Here is an 18,510-nt window from a genome sequence, read left to right as displayed (position 1 = left end):
CCAGGGCATTTGGTCTTGGGTTCAGGGAAAATGATGTTTCTTTCCCTTTCTCAGGTTTCAGATCCAGGTCAGGCCTCACTGGCTCTGGGCTCAGAGATTGGTTTCTTGATCCAGTTGTCTCTTTTTCTCTACACCCAGGTCTTCAACTTGTAAGTTGTGGGGTCCAGAATAAGTCAAAAGTAAGTGCTGTGAGCCTGGGCTTCCTGAGTCACACAAGGACAAGAGGAAATGATCCCTGCTGAATCTGACTGGAAAGACTACTAATCTTGTCTCATTTTACTGAGACCACACACAGCCTGGCAGGTGCTCATTTCTCAGGTGCCACCCCTGCCACTCTCACCAGCACCTCTTGCCTGCTCTGTATACAGGCTGACCTCCAAGCGTAGCCCACACTGAAGCTGTCTACACATTTTCAGCAACTGCCTCTAATTTCAAGCACACAGATTAGGTTCCCTGGAAAGTCTGCTTATAATATTTCTTTTAGCTAAGCAATTTCTGTGAATGGTTTTATCATATCAAATACATTCTGTCCCTGCTTTTTAAACTTAATGCATGTTAATAAAGAAAAACATTTTAATCTTACAGACTGCACTGCTGTAAAACAGTCAATCTCTTACTAACGGACATTTCAGTCTTCCCGATTTTGATCTTCTTTTTAATTAGAAATCACAAACATCATCATATATAAAGAATACTAGAGGAATTAAAATAACAACTGGCAAGTTAGTAACCTTCTTCAGGTGAAAATTCCCTACAACCAGAAGCAAATGCTGCTATTCGGTATAGATGCTGAGATGTAACTATGGTCCTGGGGAAGGCAGTTCTTCCTTGCATCCTTCAATCCCATCTTTAAAAATGCAGCCATGCGATTTAAATGGGGAGTAAGTCAAGAGCTACATGAAAGGATTCTGTCTGAGAGTGAAATGTGCACACAAATCTACTCTAGCGTTAACTAAACGTTCACAGCTAGCGTATGCGTTTCTTTCCATTCTAATGAAAGTGTTGTTCCCTTCTATGCCTTGAGGAATACTCTGTTAGCACTAATTCAAAGACCAGCATCAGAGCAGAGGACACTGCTTCACAAGCTGCTGTGGACAACAGACAGTAAGAGGGAAATTTCCTAAAAAGTTATTTTCCCCAAGTGTTGGTAAATCTTTCTCCCAAGCATTTCTTTGCTCAAAACTAAAATCCAAATAATAAAAAGATCACTGACTGAAGTAGCAAAGATACAGAAAACACATATACAGCGACCACATGAGAGTACCCTTAGTGGGACTACCCTTGGTTGGTATCCTTGGTGGGAGTTACCCTCAGTGGGAGTTCCCTTGGTGGAAGTACCCTCTGAGAAAGTACCCTCAGAGAAAGTACCCTCAATGGGAGTTACTATTGGTGAAGTACCCTTGGTGGAGTACCCTCGGGGGGAGTACCTTTGGTGGGAGTACCTTCAGTGGGAGTTAGCCTTGGTGGAGTACGCTTGGTGGGAGTTACCCTTGGTGGGAGTACCCTCGATAGGAGTACCCTTGGGACTATGGAGGCTTCTGTTAATATGCAATGTTTTTAGCTAGTCCCATATGCACTTTCTTTTTGAGACAGGATTTTTCTGTGTAGCTTTGGAGCCTGTCCTGGAACTTGCTCTGTAGACCAGGCTGGCCTTGAACTCACAGATATCTGCCTGCCTCTGCCTCCTGAGTGCATATGCACTTTTTAAAACTGGTATTTATTGAGATCTACAGTTTTCTCTGCTCCCCTCCCAGACTCTCCCCTGCCCTTTAACCCTCTCCCAAGGTCCCCATGCTCCCAATTTACTCAGGATATCTTGTCTTTTCCTACTCTCTTAGTGTCTTCATTGTTGTCTAAGTTCTCTGGGATTGTAATTTGTAGGCTGGTTTTTGTTGTTTTATGTTTAAAAAATTACTTATGAGTGAGCACAAGTGATAATTGTCTTTTGTGTCAGGGTTACCTCACTCAAAACAATGTTTTATAGCTCCATCCATTTTCCTGCAAAATTCAAGATGTCTTTCTTTTTCCCTGCAGCTTAGTACTCTATTGTGTTAATGTACCACATTTTCCTTATCCATTTTCCAGTCGAGGGACATTTCGGTTGTTTCCAGGTTCTGGCTATGACAAACAATGCTGCTATGAACATAGCTTAGCACATGCCCTTGTGGCAGGGGTGAGCATCCTTTGGGTATATACCCAAAAGTGGTATTACTTGGGTCTTGAGGAAGGTTGTTTCCTAATTTTCTGAGAAATCGCCACACTGACATCCAAAGGGGCTGTGCAGAAATGTTCCCTTTATCCCACAACCTCTCCAGCATAAGTTGTCATCAGTGTTTTTGATCTTGGCAACTCTTACAGGTGTAAGATGGAATCTCAGAGTTGTTTTGATTTGCATTTCTCTGATGACTAAGGATGTTGAACATTTCCTTAAGTGTCTTTCAGCCATTTTAGATTCCTCTGTTGAGAGTTCTCTGTTTAGGTCTGTATTCCATTTTTTTATTGGATTATTTGTTCTTTTGATGACCAATTTCTTAGGTTCTTTGTATATTTTGCAGATCAGACTTCTGTCTGATGTGGGGTTAGTGAAGATCTTTTCCCATTCTGTAGGCTGTTGTTTTGTCTTGTTGACCATGTCCTTTGCTTTACAGAAGCTTTTCAGTTTCAGTAGGTCCCATTTATTGTTTCTCTCAGTGTCTGTGCTGCTGGGGTTCTATTTAGGAAGTGGTCTCCTGTGCCAATGCGTTCATGTGTACTTCCCACTTTCTCTTCTATAAGGTTCAGTGTGGCTGGCTTTATGTTAAGGTCTTTGATTCATTTGTACTTGAGTTTTGTGCGTGGTGATAGATATGGGTCTATTTTCATTCTTCTACACGTTGATGTCCAGTTATGCCAGCACCACTTGTTAAATATGCTTTCTTTTTTTCCATTTGATATTTTTTGCTTCTTTGTCAAATATCAGGTGTTCTAAGATGTGTGGATTGATATCCAGGTCTTCTATTCAGTTCCATTGATGTTCATGTCTGTTCTTATGCCAATACCAGGCTGTTTTCAGTACTGTAGCTCTGTAATAGAGTCTGAAGTCAGGGATTATGATGCCTCCAGAAGTTCTTTTATTGTACAGGATTGTTTTGGCTATCCTGGTTTTTTTGCTTTTCCATATGAAGTTGAGTACTATTCTTTTGAGGTCTGTGAAGAATTTTGCTGGGATTTTGCTGGGCATTGCGTTGAATCTGTAGATTGCTTTTGGTAAGATTGCCATTTTTATTTGTTAATTCTACCTACTCAAGAGCATGGGAGATCTTTCCACTTTCTGGTGTCTTCTTCAATTTTTTTTCTTTAAAGACTTAAAGTTCTTGTTATACAAGTCTTCTACTTGTTTGGTTAGAGTTAGTCCGAGATATTTTATGCTATTTGTGGCTATTGTGAAGGGTGATGTTTCTCTGATTTCTTTCCCACCCTTTTTATTATCTGTGTACAGGAGGGCTACCGATTTTTTTTTTTTTTTTGAGTTAATCTCGTATCCTGCTACACTGCTGAAAGTGTTCATGAGTTGTAGAATTTCCTTGGTAGAATTTTTGGAATCGCTTATGTAAACTATCATATTATGAACAAATAGAGTTTGACTTATTCTTTTCTGATTGTACCTCTTGATCTCCTTTGGTATCTTCTTGCTCTAGCTAGGACCTCAAGGACTATATTGAATAGATAGGGAGAGAGTGGACAACCTTGTCTTGTTCCTGATTTCAGTGGGATCACTGGGAGTTTCTTTCCATTTAGTTTGATGTTGGTTGTTGGCTTGCTATATATTGCCTTTATTATGTTTAGGTATGTTCCTTGTATCCCTGCTCTCTCCAAGACCTTTATCATGAAGGGATGTTGTATTTTGTCAAAAGCTTTTTTGGCATCTAATGAAATGATCATGTGGTTTTTATTTTTCAGTTTGTTTATATGGTGGATTACGTTGACAGATTTTTGTATGTTGAACTATCTCTGCATCTCTGGGATGAAGCTGACTTGATCATGGTGGATGATGGCTCTGATGTGTTCTTGGATTCGATTTGCCAGTATTTTACCTAGTATTTTTGTATCAATGTTCATGAGTGAGATTGGTCTGTAATTATCTTTCTCAGTAATGTCTTTCTGTGGTTTGGGTATCAAGGTAATTATAACCTCATAAACAGAGTTTGGCAAGGTTCCTTCTGTTTCTACTGTGTGGAATAATTTGAGCAGTACTGGTATTAGTTCTTCTTTGAAAATCTTATAGAATTCTGAGCAAGAGCCATCTGGTCCTGGGCTTTTTTTGGTTTGGAGACTTTTGATGTATTTCTTCAGGCATTATAGGTCTGTTTAATTTGCTTATCTGGTCTTTATTTAATTTTGATGCTGAGAAGAAGGTATATCCTTTTGTGTTTGGATGGAATATTCTATAGATGTCTGCTAAGTCTATTTGAGACATAACATCTGTTAGTTTTCTTATTTCTGTTTTTTGTCTGACTGACCTGTCCAGTGGTGAGAGTGGAGCGTTGAAGTCTCCCACTATTAGTGAGTGTGGTTTAATGTATGACTTAGGCTTTAGAAGTTTTTCTTTTACCTATGAGGGTGCCCTTGTATTTGGGGCATAGATGTTCGGTATTGAGTTTTCCTCTTGATGAATTTTTCCTGTGACTAATATGAAATGTCCTTCTTTATTTTGATTGATTTTAGTTTGAAGTCTTGTTAGATATTAGGATAGTTACACTGCTTGTTTCTTATGTTCATTTGACTGGAATATTTTTTTTCAACCCTTTACTCTGAGACAATGTCTGTCTTTGAGGTTGAGATGTGTTTCTTGTATGCAGAAAAAGGATGGATTCTGTTTTCGTATCCAATCTTTTGGCCTGTTCCTCTTTATAGGTGAGTCCATTTATATTAAGGGATATTAATGACCAGTGATTGCTATATCCTGTTAATTTAGTTTTCATTGTTGGTGATGTTCATTTGTGTGTTTTCCCCTTCTGCTGCTATGAGACCATCAATTGTCTGTGTTTTTGTTGGTGAAGCCAACTTCCTTGGGTTGAAGTTTTCTTTCTAGTATTTTGTGTAGGGCTGGGTTTGTGATTAGGTATTGGCTAAATCTGGTTTTGTTATGGAATATCTTGTTTTGTCCTTCTATGGTGACTGAAAGTTTTGCTGGGTATAGTAGTCTGGGCTGGCATCTGTTGTCTCTTAACGTCTGCATAACGCTTGACCACAACCTTTGGCTTTCATTGTCTCCAATGAGAAGTCAGGTGCAATTCTGATAGGTCTGCCTTTATATGTTATTTGGCCTTTTTCCTTTGCAGCTCTTAATATTCTTTCTTTGCTCTACATGTTTAGTGTTTTGATTATTAAGTGGAGAGGGGACTTTTTTTTGGATCCAGTCTATCTGGTGTTCTGTAAGCTTCTTGTATTTTCATAGGCATATCTTTCTTTAGGTTGGGAAGGTTTTCTTCTATGATTTTGTTAATTTTCTGTGCTTTTGAGTTGAACTTCTCCTTCTTCTATACCTATTATTCTTAGGTTTGGTCTTTTTATGGTGTTCCATATTTCTTGGATATTTTGGGTTAAGCTTTTGTTAGTGTTTTTTTTTTTTGATTGATGAGTATATTTCCTCTATTGTATCTTCAGTGTTGGAGATTCTCTCTTCCATCTCTTGAATTCTGCTGTTTATGCTTGTGGTTCCTGACTGTTTTCTCATGATTTCTGTTTCTATAATTCCCTCAGCTTATGTTTTCTTTATTGTCTCTATTTCAGTTTTCAAGTCTTGACTAGTTTCTTTCATATGTTTGATTGCTTTTTCTTGGTTTACTTTAAGGAATTTGCTGATGTCTTGCAATTTTTTGTTTGTCTTTTCCTCCATTTATTTGAGGGAATTTCTCATTTCCTCTCTAAGAGTTTCAAACATTCTCTTGAAGTTATTTTTTAGGTCATTTTCTTCTGCTTCATCTATATTTGGCTGTTCAGATCTTACTGTTGTAGGGTCTTTAGTTTTTACTGGTGTTGTGTTGCTCTTTGTGGTGTTGCATGTGTTTTTACCTTTTCTACTCATCTTTTCCCTAATTGGTGTGGCTGGGGCTGTCTGAGATTCTGTTGGTTAATTTTCTAGATGCCAATAAATCCAAAGCTCAGATGGTTGTTCATTGTTGTACAGTCAGTGCCACAGTTCTAGTTACCCCGTTGGTCACTCTGTGTTCCTAGAGATTGCTCAGTGCTCCTGGGCTTTGTTCAACTCCTTTGGAGTTTGCTGTCTCAGGCCTACTTTGGCCTAGGTTACTGGCTTTGACCTGTTTCTGTAAATTCAGGTTTGGATCCCCTCCTGCAGAGGTCCTTGGTTCTGAGTTGGTCCTACAATGGTCTCTGGTTCTGGTCTATTCCCTTGGAGTTCCCAGGCTCTGGCGTGCCCAGAACTGCAGAGGACCTAGCTCAGGCCTAGTTCCTCGGAGGTCCTAGACTCGTGCCCAGACCCACAGGGTTCCTGGCTTAGGTCTACTCCCTTGAAGGTCCCAGATTCATGACCGGACCCTCAGCAGTCTCTGGCTCTGGCTCACTCGCTCAGCAGTTACTCCCCTGTACCTGTTCAGGTGGAGTTTGTTGTCTCAGGTCTGCTCTGGACCAAGTCGCTGGCTTAGTCCTGGTCCACCAGTGTCCTGGGACTGGACTGGCTCCTGGCTACAATGGAGCTTGCTTTCTCTGACCCACTCCAGCCTAGGACGGTGGTTCAGTCCCACTCTTCCCCATATGCACTTTTAAGATGATCAAGTACCACGTGTAGAAAGGGTCTGAAAGAAGAGGAGCCACACTGCTAGGCTGCTGTTGTGGGTGTGACAGGCTTCAGCCTCTTTGTGGATCACCTACCAGGAGCTTTTCTCATTGTTTCTTTGTCACCTTTTCCCCAATAAAGGCTTGAAAAGAGAAGTTAGAGTAGGCTATGGCCCAGCCAGTTGCCTCATGTGGTAACAGATGCCAGTCAGTCACTTATACTGGCATCTTTCCACACCTTGAGACAGTGGAAGGATGTTATTGCTCACCTGAAGTTAACATGGTTTAGGCTACCTAAGTGACAGATACATTGGTCAATTGTTTTAGACGCTCAGCCTTATAGGCCTAAGAGACAGCTTGCTGGGCTCTGAAGTTAAGAGGTCATATCCAGGGCAGACTCCAAGGATGGGTTACATACAGAGGGACTGGTAGTGGGAGAAGGCCTTGGTGAACACCCCTGCTTTCCCATCAGAGATGTGTGTGTGTGTGTGTGTGTGTATGAGAGAGAGAGAGAGAGAGAAAGAGAGAGAGAGAGATTGAGAGAGAAAGAGAGAGAGAGAGAGAGAGATTGAGAGAGAAAGAGAGAGAGAGAGAGATTGAGAGAGAAAGATTGAGAGAGAGATTGAGAGAGACAGAGATAGATAGAGAGAGAGAGAGAGACAGACAGACAGACAGACACTTGGTTGTGCTGATGATTTCTCATGTGACCCTAGAGCAACATACTACAAATGGGCTAAGAACAAGTGATAACATTCACAACAGAGGTTTCGGCAAGTACCATGTAACTACTACAGTCATACAAAATGCTTCAGCAGACCGATTTGAGTATTAATCCCAGGACCTTCACAAATTGAGTAATCTCAGAAGACCTCCAGATGTGACTCGTATGTAATCAGAACATTAATTAGGACATTTCTAGTTCTGAGGTCCTATAGGTATGGTTTTATAACTACAGAGAGAACCATCAGTTAGCATTGTGTGACTGACCGTGGCAGACTGATTTCAGAAGCTCATCCTACGGGTCTGAGGGATGCAGCTCTCTACAAAGACACTGTGGCAGTCAGGAGGTAAAAGATACATTTGTTTTCCACTGATTTGAATTCCTACTCTGCTTACTTGTGGTTTAATCTTGGCACATTTTACTTCATGCGCTTGTTTCTTCATCAGGACAATGTGGGTAGTGACAATACTTCAAGCACAGTGGTTTTTGTTAGAAGTAAATGAGAAGATTCATGTAACAAGAGCTTAACATGTGCCTAGTACACAGTAGTGCCACCGTCACTGCTCTGATTGTCATTACTTCAAGGCTAACATAGCTCACTTACCAAGATGCATGTCCATGACCTTGGCACAGTACTTGCACATAGCATCTAGGTCATTCAGCTGTCCTTGGAGGAAGGAAATCTGGGCTTCCAATTCCTCTTCCTTAAAAAAAAAAAAAAAAAGAGAGAGAGAGAGAGAGAGATAAAGATTAAAAGAAAAATAAAAACTACTAAGTATACATATGATCCGACATTGTTTTTTTTTTATTTTTTTTATTTTTTTATTTTTTTTTAAATGTGGCCTTACTTTGTAGCCCTTGATATCAAGGACCTCTCTATGTAGGCCAGTCTGGCCTTAACACTACCTGCCTCTCCCAAACTTAGGAAGTTTGAGGATTAAAGGCCTGTGCCACCACACCCAGCCTCCTTATATAGACAAAACTTAAGGGGGGGGGCGGAAACAGATAAAAGCAAGGCCACTACTACCATCACCAAGAGAAACAGTAGAACAGAGACAACCCCCTCAAAAAACCCCCAAGTATTCCTAATCAAATTCTGGCTCTGGCTAACTGTAAACATACAAACTTTGCATAAAAGTACAGAAATATATTTTTATTTCATATAATTTCTTTATCATATTTCCCCTCCCCTTGCTTCTTCTGGCCCCTTTCCACCTCCCTACTCACCAGTTTTATATTCTCTCTGCTTCTCTTTCAAAAGACACAAAAATTAAAAACAAAAGAAGCAAACAATAACCACCACCAAAACCCAATAAATCATAAATGTTAAACCAAGATGAAATAGAAAGTCTACAACAGCACAAAACACAAAGTTCATTTTGTGTTGGCCATCTAATATCTTTCTAAATATTGAGCAATAAAAATTAAAAGGGGAAACTGAGTTTGACTAGCTCATACTTTGTAGGCAATTCCATTTTTCTTCATATACACACATCTGAGAAACCTGTTTATACCAGAAGCCTCCTCATTGTCTAGACAATGAAAATATCTTACAATGTGAGCTTTCTCAGCAGCTGGTAAGAGGCTAGTCTTATATTTCCTCCCCTGATAAAGAGCTGGGGTATTTTGTTTCTAGAGATGGGTCTTCTATGTTGAGTCATCAAACTAAACAAACAACAAGGACACAAAGATTAAAGTCTTTTTAAGGAAACATGATGTGGGATGTCCTTTTGTATTATGTGTTGCTTTTATTGTTTAATGAATAAAGAATCTGCTTGGACTTATTACAGGACAAAATAGAGCAAGGTGGGAATTCTAAGCAGAGCTAGAAGAGAAAGTAGGTAGAGTCAGGAGAGAAGCTGTGTAGCCTCTGAAGGAAAAAGACATGAGCCGCCAGCCAGAACCTTACTGTAAACCACGAGCCTTGTGGTAAAATACAAAATAATAGAAATGGGTTAATTTAAGATGTAAGAGTTAGCTAGAAATATGCATAAGCTACTGGCCAAGCAGTGTTATAACTAACACAGTTTCTGTGTGATTATTTTAGGTCTGGGCAGCTGGAAAACAAATGAGCAGTCTCTGTCTACAACTGTAAAATATTTCCTAGAGAATTCTGTAAGATTATGTGAGTTTTTCTCAGAGAAAGGGAATAATTTTTGTAATTCGGGTTATTTTAGGCAGGATAGCTATAAAAGAAAAGAAAGGATGTTGCCAGGGCTGGCACAGGTGAGAAAATGGATTTTCCAGTCTTAGATGCTTTTCTTTTTATATAAAATTCCTCCGTGCCATTAACAAAACGAAAAGAGAAACCAACTGAGGCATTTCTTTTCTTTTTTAAAGTGAGTAATTATAATCTGACTGGTAGGTAGGGTGGAAATGAATGGTTGAAAAGGTCTCCTGTAGGTGTACTGCATTTGGAAGACATGTAAAAGCACTGATTTCAACTGCAAGCTCAAGAGGTCTTAGCAACATGCATTGAAATGTTTGACACAAAGTCAGACATAGCAGTGCTCAAAAAGTGAACCAGGGACTATCTACTGTAGAATTATACAAGCACTTCCCATGTTTATTATGTATCCTACCAAGTTCCACAGCTCCCCCTGCTCTTAAACTAGGACAAATGGCACCAGAAGCTCAACTGAAGGATGCTAATGGAAGACATTACCTATCCGGTCCCACTGGGCATCAAGGTGAAAAAAGGATGGTCTGTCTCTGTCTCTTTTCACAGGCCGGAACCTGTTTCTGTAAGATTACTACAGACATTGAAGAAGAAAGGCTGTGTGTGTCTTGCTCTGTGATAGCTGTAGTCAGTGTGTGCAGATGGCACCACATACCTTGTCTCTCTTAGTGTGCTGTGGCCTCACTTCTAAGTTTGCAAGAATCCCTCTTTAGCTCTTGCATCTGCATGGCCTCACTAGCCTTGATACAGAGACTACAGAAAGTCAAACTATGTCAAGTTGGAAAGTTTAAGAAGCCTGGCAAATTCTGCCTTCCCTAAAGGAAGTTCATGATGGCTGTTCAGGCTAGAGCATCCAAAAGAGACTCATGGAGAGGTAAAATCCACAAGAGAAAAACTGAGACCCTGGGCATGTTAAAATGTTTTTCTGGAGTCTTTTAGTCCATCACAGCTATTGCCAAGTAAGCAAGAGACTCAGGTTATACTATTACATGCAGCAGCAAAACACAGCCTAATGAGCACTGTTCAAGTCCCCACCCACACACCAAAGAGAAAAAAGGAGCCCTGTGGTGCTCTATTTTGGGTCTGTTCCTTATGCCTTGAGAGATGGCTGAATGTGGGAGAGTGGTTAAGAGAGAAACTCACATACGACACCAAGAAACTATTCCTGTCTTGTCACTGATAAATCATATGGCCTTAAACTATCTCCCTCTCCTGCTCTGGTGGAAAGTCAGTCCTTTGGAGGATGTAAACTCAGACTTTGCTCTCAAGGCACTTAACAACTGTTAATGAGCTGGAGCGCGCAAGTGGATCATACGGTAGAGTGTACAAGTCTTATAATGAAACAAGAAACATTGCCTGGGAATCTTGGCCCCTCCACTCAGTCATCTTTTAGTTACATACACAAACCCAACCAGAATCTAAATCTGGACCAAACCTAGAGTTTGGTTGTGGCTAGTAGTTAGGGTGCTAACAGCCCAGGCTATACAGAAAACACCAGAAAAGAGAAGCTTCCTGGCATAAAACCATCTCTGTGTACTCTAGGCAATATTTTAATTGAGTAACAACCATGCTAGTTAAAATGCAAACACCCCTGGGAGCTTTGGTCCCCAGTAGACACTCTTATTTACAGAGCTTTCTTCTACTTGGTGGCTTGCTTTTGGAAAGCCTGGAGGGAAGAGCTTCGGAGGACACAGTGCAGAGGAGATGGGCATGGCCTTCTGGCTTGAGACACTGGCCAGCTGGGAAGTGTCTGCAGCTCAGAGGACCACTTCCTCCACAGTCTGTTGCTCCGCAGTGTTAGATGCTGTCACTATGTGGGCAGTGCAGGGTTTGCACCTGCATGGGGCTGCCCTTGGTACTTGGCTGTCAAATTCAGAAGGAGAAAAAACCACAAATTTCTTTGTTTTCATTTTCATGCCTACTGAATCTCAATACAGACAGAATCTGTCTCCACACAAACACTGTGCAAGAGTGCACATTTATCCATTCAAACTTTCATTTTCCAGGGAAAGCTTAATGAGATCAAAGAGGTCGGCTCTGGTTGAAGCAGGTGCAAAGGGCCACGAATCTCTTATATTTGGTAGTCTCAAGTGCAGTTTGCCATCCCTATTGAGGCTGCAGAATCTGAAAAGCATTCTTAAATCCTCCAGCTATCACTCAGGGTTTATAAATAGAAATGGGATCACGTGGAAACAAAGGGAGGCTTCCATTTATTCTTCATCATATTATATAACTGCAATTCTAAAACTGCCAGAACCTCCTCTAAATGTCTGTCTTAGTGTCTAGGGCTGCGCACCCCTTCAGTCAGCAACATTCTCCAGAATGACAGTGTCGCTCACTTGCTTTCATCACACTGCCCTCTGCAATACAGAAGAAATGCTTGCCTAATCACCCTGACGTTGTATGAAAACTGCTTAATGATCCTGAAAAGAAAGTATTATTGTGCTTACCCTGGCATGGATGTTCTACTTTCTACACAGGAAGGAGTACGGTGGGGGTCATGATGGAACCCTGGAGAAGACAATCCTGGGTTCAGAACCCATTATTGCCAGTTACTAGTGGAGTACCTTTGTATAAGTTCTTTAGTTTCTTTATCTGCTAGAAATAGACTTCTTCCTTGGGTTCTATGTCCTCCCCAGCAAACATCTAAGCTCCCTTTAACAGGGATTCATCACCTGGATGGAGTCCTAACTTCTAGACGCTCACAAAATTATTTCCTTCCAAAGCTATCCAGCAATGTTTACAATTTTAGAATACTTCAGATCCCAACACCTGGAAGGATGAGGCAGGAAGATTGCAAGAGTTCAAGGTCAGTTTAGCTTATAGAGTGAGACTATTTAAAAGAAAAAGGCATTTCTATAGGGTCATTAAATTTGTCAGGTATTATGTAACTTGGTTATTTATATAAAGTATATCTTTCATATATTACTTTTATTAAATGCTTCAATATCCTTTAATATTTCTTATTTATTTTAGCAGTACAAGGTTTTGTAGTTTATTAATTATTCACTTTTTTATCACCTTGTTTAATAAATACATTCATTTACTTTATGTTAAGTTTTGTGGGAAATGCAGTAACAGGTGAGATGTTGGTCCTGGTGTCTATTGAGTTTAGAGGAAGACCTGGTCTGTGTGTTCTTAAGGCCAAGAAAGGAGCAGATGATGACCCTGAAAGCTCTGGGGATGAATGTGAAGTGCTTTCCACAGACCAGCAGAGAGGAGACATCTGTAGCAGATGTGGGGATGAAAGCATGCTTTCTAGATGACATCATTCTAAAGGTATTTAAAGAGAAGGACTCTTTGAATGAAATGACAGAAAAGCATGTTTCAGGTCCAGTCACAAGGTGGTGCATGCATGTGTGCGTGTGTACGTGTGTGTGTGTGTGCAGGAGAGTATAAGGTGAGCAAAGGAACCAATAATGAAGTGAAGTCAGAGCACAGGGAGGAGCAGGAGTTACAGATGGGCAGGAAGTCTTCTCTCTTCTTCTTCCCAGTGATATATTAGGACTGGGGTCTGACCGTGACCATTCACACGGGAGCAAGGTCTGTCAGTCCTGAGGCAAAGTGGGACAGGAAGGGCCCTGGGGTGGAGTTCTGCCCAGCTTCTAAGAGTGTCCTCAGATCACAAGACAAGCAGACAAGGGAGCCAACACTGACAGCAGCAGCAGAAACCAGCCAAGAATAGCTGCCAGAAGACAGGAAAGGCGCCTAGTCTTGCCTGAACAGATGGGTGAGCAAGAAGCGGGAAGCACAGGAAATGGAAAGTCTTGATGAGGTGGAGGAAGGCTGCAGATGCTCTGAGGAAGCTGTGGTACACAGAGGGTAACACACACACACACACACACACACACACACACACACTGAATGAAACCCCAGAAGCATATGGCAATAGCTGGGAAGACACCATCAGGAGAAAGAGAAAAGGAGCACAATGACCACATCACACACTCATTCAGTTCAGGGGTCTAAAGGACATGGGTCTATGAAGTAGTTCAGCAACTGTACTGGAGAACAAGCTGGAATATGAACTAAAGCTATAGCGTTAGTTAGTACATAAGAGGTCAGTCACATACCATCTTTGTGACTTCAATTAGTCAGCAACTCTTTGAGCCTGACTATAAAATGGTAATAATGATTTGTAAGTCCTATTGGGGAATGGAATTATATGCATGGAGAAGTGCATTTCTGATTTGGTATTCAATTAATTTTAGACATTCTTTTCAATCTATTTAAAAATAATTATTTATATGTACAACTGCTTTGCCTGCATATATTTATATATATCACATGCATGCCTGGTGTCTGTGGAGGTCACGTGAGGGTGCCAGATCCCCTGGAACTGGAGTCAGCAATGGTTGTAAACAGTCGTGTAGGTGGTGGGAACTAACCTGGGCTCACTGTAAGAGCAACAGGCACTTAAAGTCACTGACCCAACTCTCTAGCCTCCTTTTTTTGTTTTCTAATATGAACAAAATGTCACCTGGGTCTTGTTAAAATGTAGTATATTTTTGTAGTTACAAGCTAGGCCTGGAAGTCTGCATTTCTAACTAAATCCCAGGGAATGTTATGGCTAGACAATGGGCCACAATTTGGACAGCATTAGTACCAGTGTTAGGCCCTCATATTTCCTTCTGAATATAGAAAGGCCGTAAACTATTCTCCTGTCTCCCTGCTCTAAGGCAGCTTTAAGAGAAGGTTTCTGGGTCACACGTACATTTGGTAACAATCTAAAAGAAATCTTCTCAATACGAAGTAGGAGGCAGTGGGGAAATAAACAGGGCAACAGCTCCCAAGACAGCGTCCCAGCCCTTCTGCATTAACTCTGTGCAGAGTGACTTCATCATTCTATTCAGTATATTATTTGTGTTTTAATAAATAAAGCTTGCCTGAAGATCAGAGAGCAAAGCAGCTGTGCCAGTTGGCCGTACAGGCTAGGGAGTGGTGGCACACACCTTTAATCCCCCAGATTTGGGAGTGAGAGGCAGACAGATCTCTGTGAGTTGAAGGCCACCCCGGGCTAATTAAATCTGTGTAGAAGAGAAACAGAGCTCACACAAAGGTGGTTGCAGCAGTTGGGTTCACAGGCCTTTAATCCCAGCACTAGGGAGGTGGAGACACGGGCGATATGGCTGGGCGGAGAGGGGAAAAACAGGAATTCAGTGGAGTGTGGAGTCTGAGGATTCATGGAGACAGGATCTTGTCTTGTCAGTGTGAAGAGGTGGAGAGGTAAAAGGGCTCTCTAGTGGTTGGCCGCTTTGCTTTTCTGATCTTCAGGCTGAACCCCAATATCAGTCTCTGGGTTTTTATTACTTGTGCTACAATTCAGAAATAAATTTTTGGACCATTTGTTATCAATGTATTCATAAAGACAAGCACTTAGAAACTTCTAGTTTTAAATTAAAGGGACTGATAGAGATCATGATGTTTGAATCTATCCTAAGTTTTCTGAAAACATTTTTTATAGAAGTCTATAGTAAGTAATACTTACTACTGAGAATTGTGTGAGTGTACATGATATATACAGAGGCCAGGAACCAATGTCTTCCTAGATCACTTTCTATCTTGATTTTCAGACAGTCACTGAATGGAAATTTTCTGTTTTGACCAGACTGGGTGTGAGCCTCAGGGACTCTCCTGTGTCTGTGCTCCCAATCCTGGGCATCCTCATGCTTGGCTCCTACATGGGTGCTGCAGCCAAAACCCTGACCCTGCACATGCACAGCAAGGACTTTATCTATTGAGCCATCTTCTCAGGCCTACTAATACATTCAAACTTTTAGAAACATAATTTTATGCCTATTACCCTTCCCATTTTGTGAGCTATTTTAAGGTTGTTGTCCTTCTAGAAGTTGCTTATGAAAAGTAAGAGAATAAACAAAAAAGACAAGAATGAGTACTAGAAAACCGGGCTACGTGTTATAGATTCTAAGTAAGTTTATAATGCTAGCACAAACTGGAAAAGGAATACAGCCTTCCTGACGAGCGTTGCTTGGGTGAAGCAGGACGGCTACAGCCTCTCTCACAGTCACCACCGTCACCACCTGCAAAGCCTGTAACTCCCTTTACATAGACCAGTAAGTTCCTAGCCTTGAATTCAAGAGGTATCAAAGTGTTGTTAGAGAACTGCCTGTCTTTTAAACATTGGACCTGGGAAAGTGTTCTCTTCTAGAAAGGTCTGTATATAAGAGTCTAAATGACACTGTTAAGAGACACGCCTCAACTTGTAGACTTCCAGGCTGTCACCTTCACGTTGTATTCTTATAATCAGGCAGCATGAACAATCTGTTGTAACCCCAATAAGTTCCCTCTATACCAAGTCAATGAGCACAGATGGTACTCTGTTAATGAGGGTTTTTCTGCCTGCCACTTGCATGTGATCATATCAACTGATGCAACCACCCAGCGTGTACCACGGACTTTTCATGTTAAAGCTAGCCAAGATCATCTGTGAGCTCTTTCCTGGCACCAAAAGCAGAAGCCTACACAATGGCTAACCCAGACAGAAAGACCTTGGCCAAGGCTGCTTTTGTTGTTGTTTGTTTTGTTGTGGTAAAAATAATTGGCCATGTGAGGACAGAACATGAGACATGTATCCCCATTCTCAAAGCTAAATGCCTCCCACAAGGGCAAACAGAAGCCTATACCTGAACTGAATCCAAGTTGAAGATCAAGAGAGGAATGAGAAGTACTTTAAGCTACAAATGGTAGAGGGAACCAAGCATTAGAGCTACTGTGATATTCTCTTGTTAATGTAAACAATACCAGCTATGAAGCTTTTAGAAAAAAAAACAAAACAAATGCAAGAAGGGGGTGAATGCTCTGCGTCAGTCATATGCCTACCACACTGACTTATAGGAATCCTATTTCTCAGTAACACCAGCCAGTTTGCTGGTCAACACCATTGGTTGGGGAAGATACCAGAGTGATTCCTGCTACACTGAGTACTCGCAACAGTACACAAACCTTTAGGAGTAGGAATTTATTCCTCAATTTTCTGAGTGCCGGAAACAACACCTGATAAAGAGGACAGTCAGAGGGAACAGAGCCTGTGAGACCTTCCACATGAATATAAGGAGACCACCTCCCTGAATGCTCAATGAGCACCCATGAATCAGGCATGATAACCTGCCCCTTCCACCGTTCCTGCAGGTCTGGAAGGGGTAGACTTTCTACTGTGAGAGTTAAACACCTCCAGAATCGAATAAGTAAAGACCTCGGTACATCATGTATTTGAATTGAGACCAGAAAGAATTGTGCGTTTTGTGGCCATGTGGAAAAGACAGGAGCTGAGAACAGCAAAGATGTCTAAGACAACATACCTTACTTAAGAGGTGAAAGAGTTGTACATCCCTGAGAGGCAGCACAAATGTTGAGGAAGGACTGATAGCAAGGTTGCCAGAGAAAGATCACCAGAGGCCTGACAGGCCATTCCTAACCCTGAAGAGCTCTGATGGGAACTAAGATATATACAGTGGGTAAACTTGTGTCAAGGAATACTTTGAACACTCGAATGTTCTATTTAACATGAGGTTATTGTTCATGAAGAACAACAACATTGCACAGCCTATCTTTCTATATTCTTTCTCTTGTAACATGCCAAATTCAGAAGGCAAATGGGACTCAGTAGAGTTACTTGTATTGCAATGTTTGTTTTCAAACTGTCAATGATAATTATGTATCAAGGAACAACTGAGAGACATTGTATTTCACAGTTCCTCTCTATAATTTCATTCTCAAGAAATGCCAGGTATCAAACTGTATGTAGTTGAAACCAGGAATGCACAAAATGCCTGCCTACATATACTGCAATGTCTGCCAGCTATCCAGTTTACTACATGCTGTGGTGACACCTATGGCTTGGGTTCCATACAGCTCTGCCCAACCACTGCACAGTATCCCACAAGCTAGCATTAAATACATTCCCTTTCATTCCACACGTTATAAGTTAAGATCATCAGTGTTGGGCCCCAGTCAATCTCATTTCTTAGAGCCCTGACACTTTTGATGCATGATTTTTCACATCTATGATCTGTAGAAACAGATTAGCACCATCTGTACCAACCCCTCTGAAGATTATGGTTTATCAGAAAATGGACAGATCTCTCACAATCAAATTTACTTTTTCAGCAAAATCAACTATTTAGAAGAAGTCTTTAGTGTGTAGACATTGTAGGCCAGAACTGAATGAAGTTTTGGGTGCATGCTTTCCCAAGAGACCCTTTGGCTACACCTTCTTTTAAGGTGAACCAGATCCACTCCACAGCTGAGGGGAGTGGCAGAGACTCTCCTAGCGGATGGTCTAGGAATTCAGGTCAATAGCACACAAAATCCTGGGTAGTTCTGAAAATGTCTCTGCCTCTATGTGAAGCCACAGTATTTAGGAATAAGAACACAGTCTTAGTAAGAGTTTCTTTTGTGATGACCACCATGACCAGAAGTCCTTGGGAGGAAAGGGTTTATTTCACCTCACATCTTCAGGGAATCGTTTATCACTGAGGGAAGTCAGAGCCCAAACTCAAGGCAGGAACCTGGAGACAGGAACTGATGCAGAAACCATGGAGAAACACTGCTTACTGGCTTCTTCCTTATTGCATACTCAGTCTAATTTCTTATGGCATTCAGGACCACCTGTCCCGAGTCAACACATATGTCGGCTCATTCATAAGAAAATGCCACAGGTGGTTGCCCACAGGCCAGTCTGGTTGGGGCATTTTCTCAGCTGAGGTTCCCTCTTCTCAAATTACTCTAATTTACGTGTGACAAACTGACAAAATAAAATAATAAAACAAATCCCAAGTCAAACCACAAACCATAACAAACAGAGAATAACTAA

The 18,510-nt window shown here is 41.2% G+C and overlaps 1 protein-coding gene across 1 annotated transcript in view; it reads right to left on the bottom strand.

The window, feature by feature from the left end:
* Tbc1d5 (TBC1 domain family member 5) overlaps window positions 1-18,510 on the bottom strand; it is a 446,307-nt gene that overhangs the window by 14,947 nt on the left and 412,850 nt on the right. Inside the window, exon 20 of the mRNA XM_057794493.1 lies at window positions 8,103-8,202. Within this exon, the coding sequence (XP_057650476.1) occupies window positions 8,103-8,202 (100 nt within the window). The remainder of the gene's footprint in view (window positions 1-8,102; window positions 8,203-18,510) is intronic.

The sequence above is a fragment of the Chionomys nivalis genome, chromosome 19 (assembly GCF_950005125.1).
Source record: "Chionomys nivalis chromosome 19, mChiNiv1.1, whole genome shotgun sequence".
Lineage (NCBI taxonomy): Eukaryota > Metazoa > Chordata > Mammalia > Rodentia > Cricetidae > Chionomys > Chionomys nivalis.
Note: the sequence above shows the minus strand (reverse complement) of the source record. Positions and strands in the feature narration are given on the sequence as shown.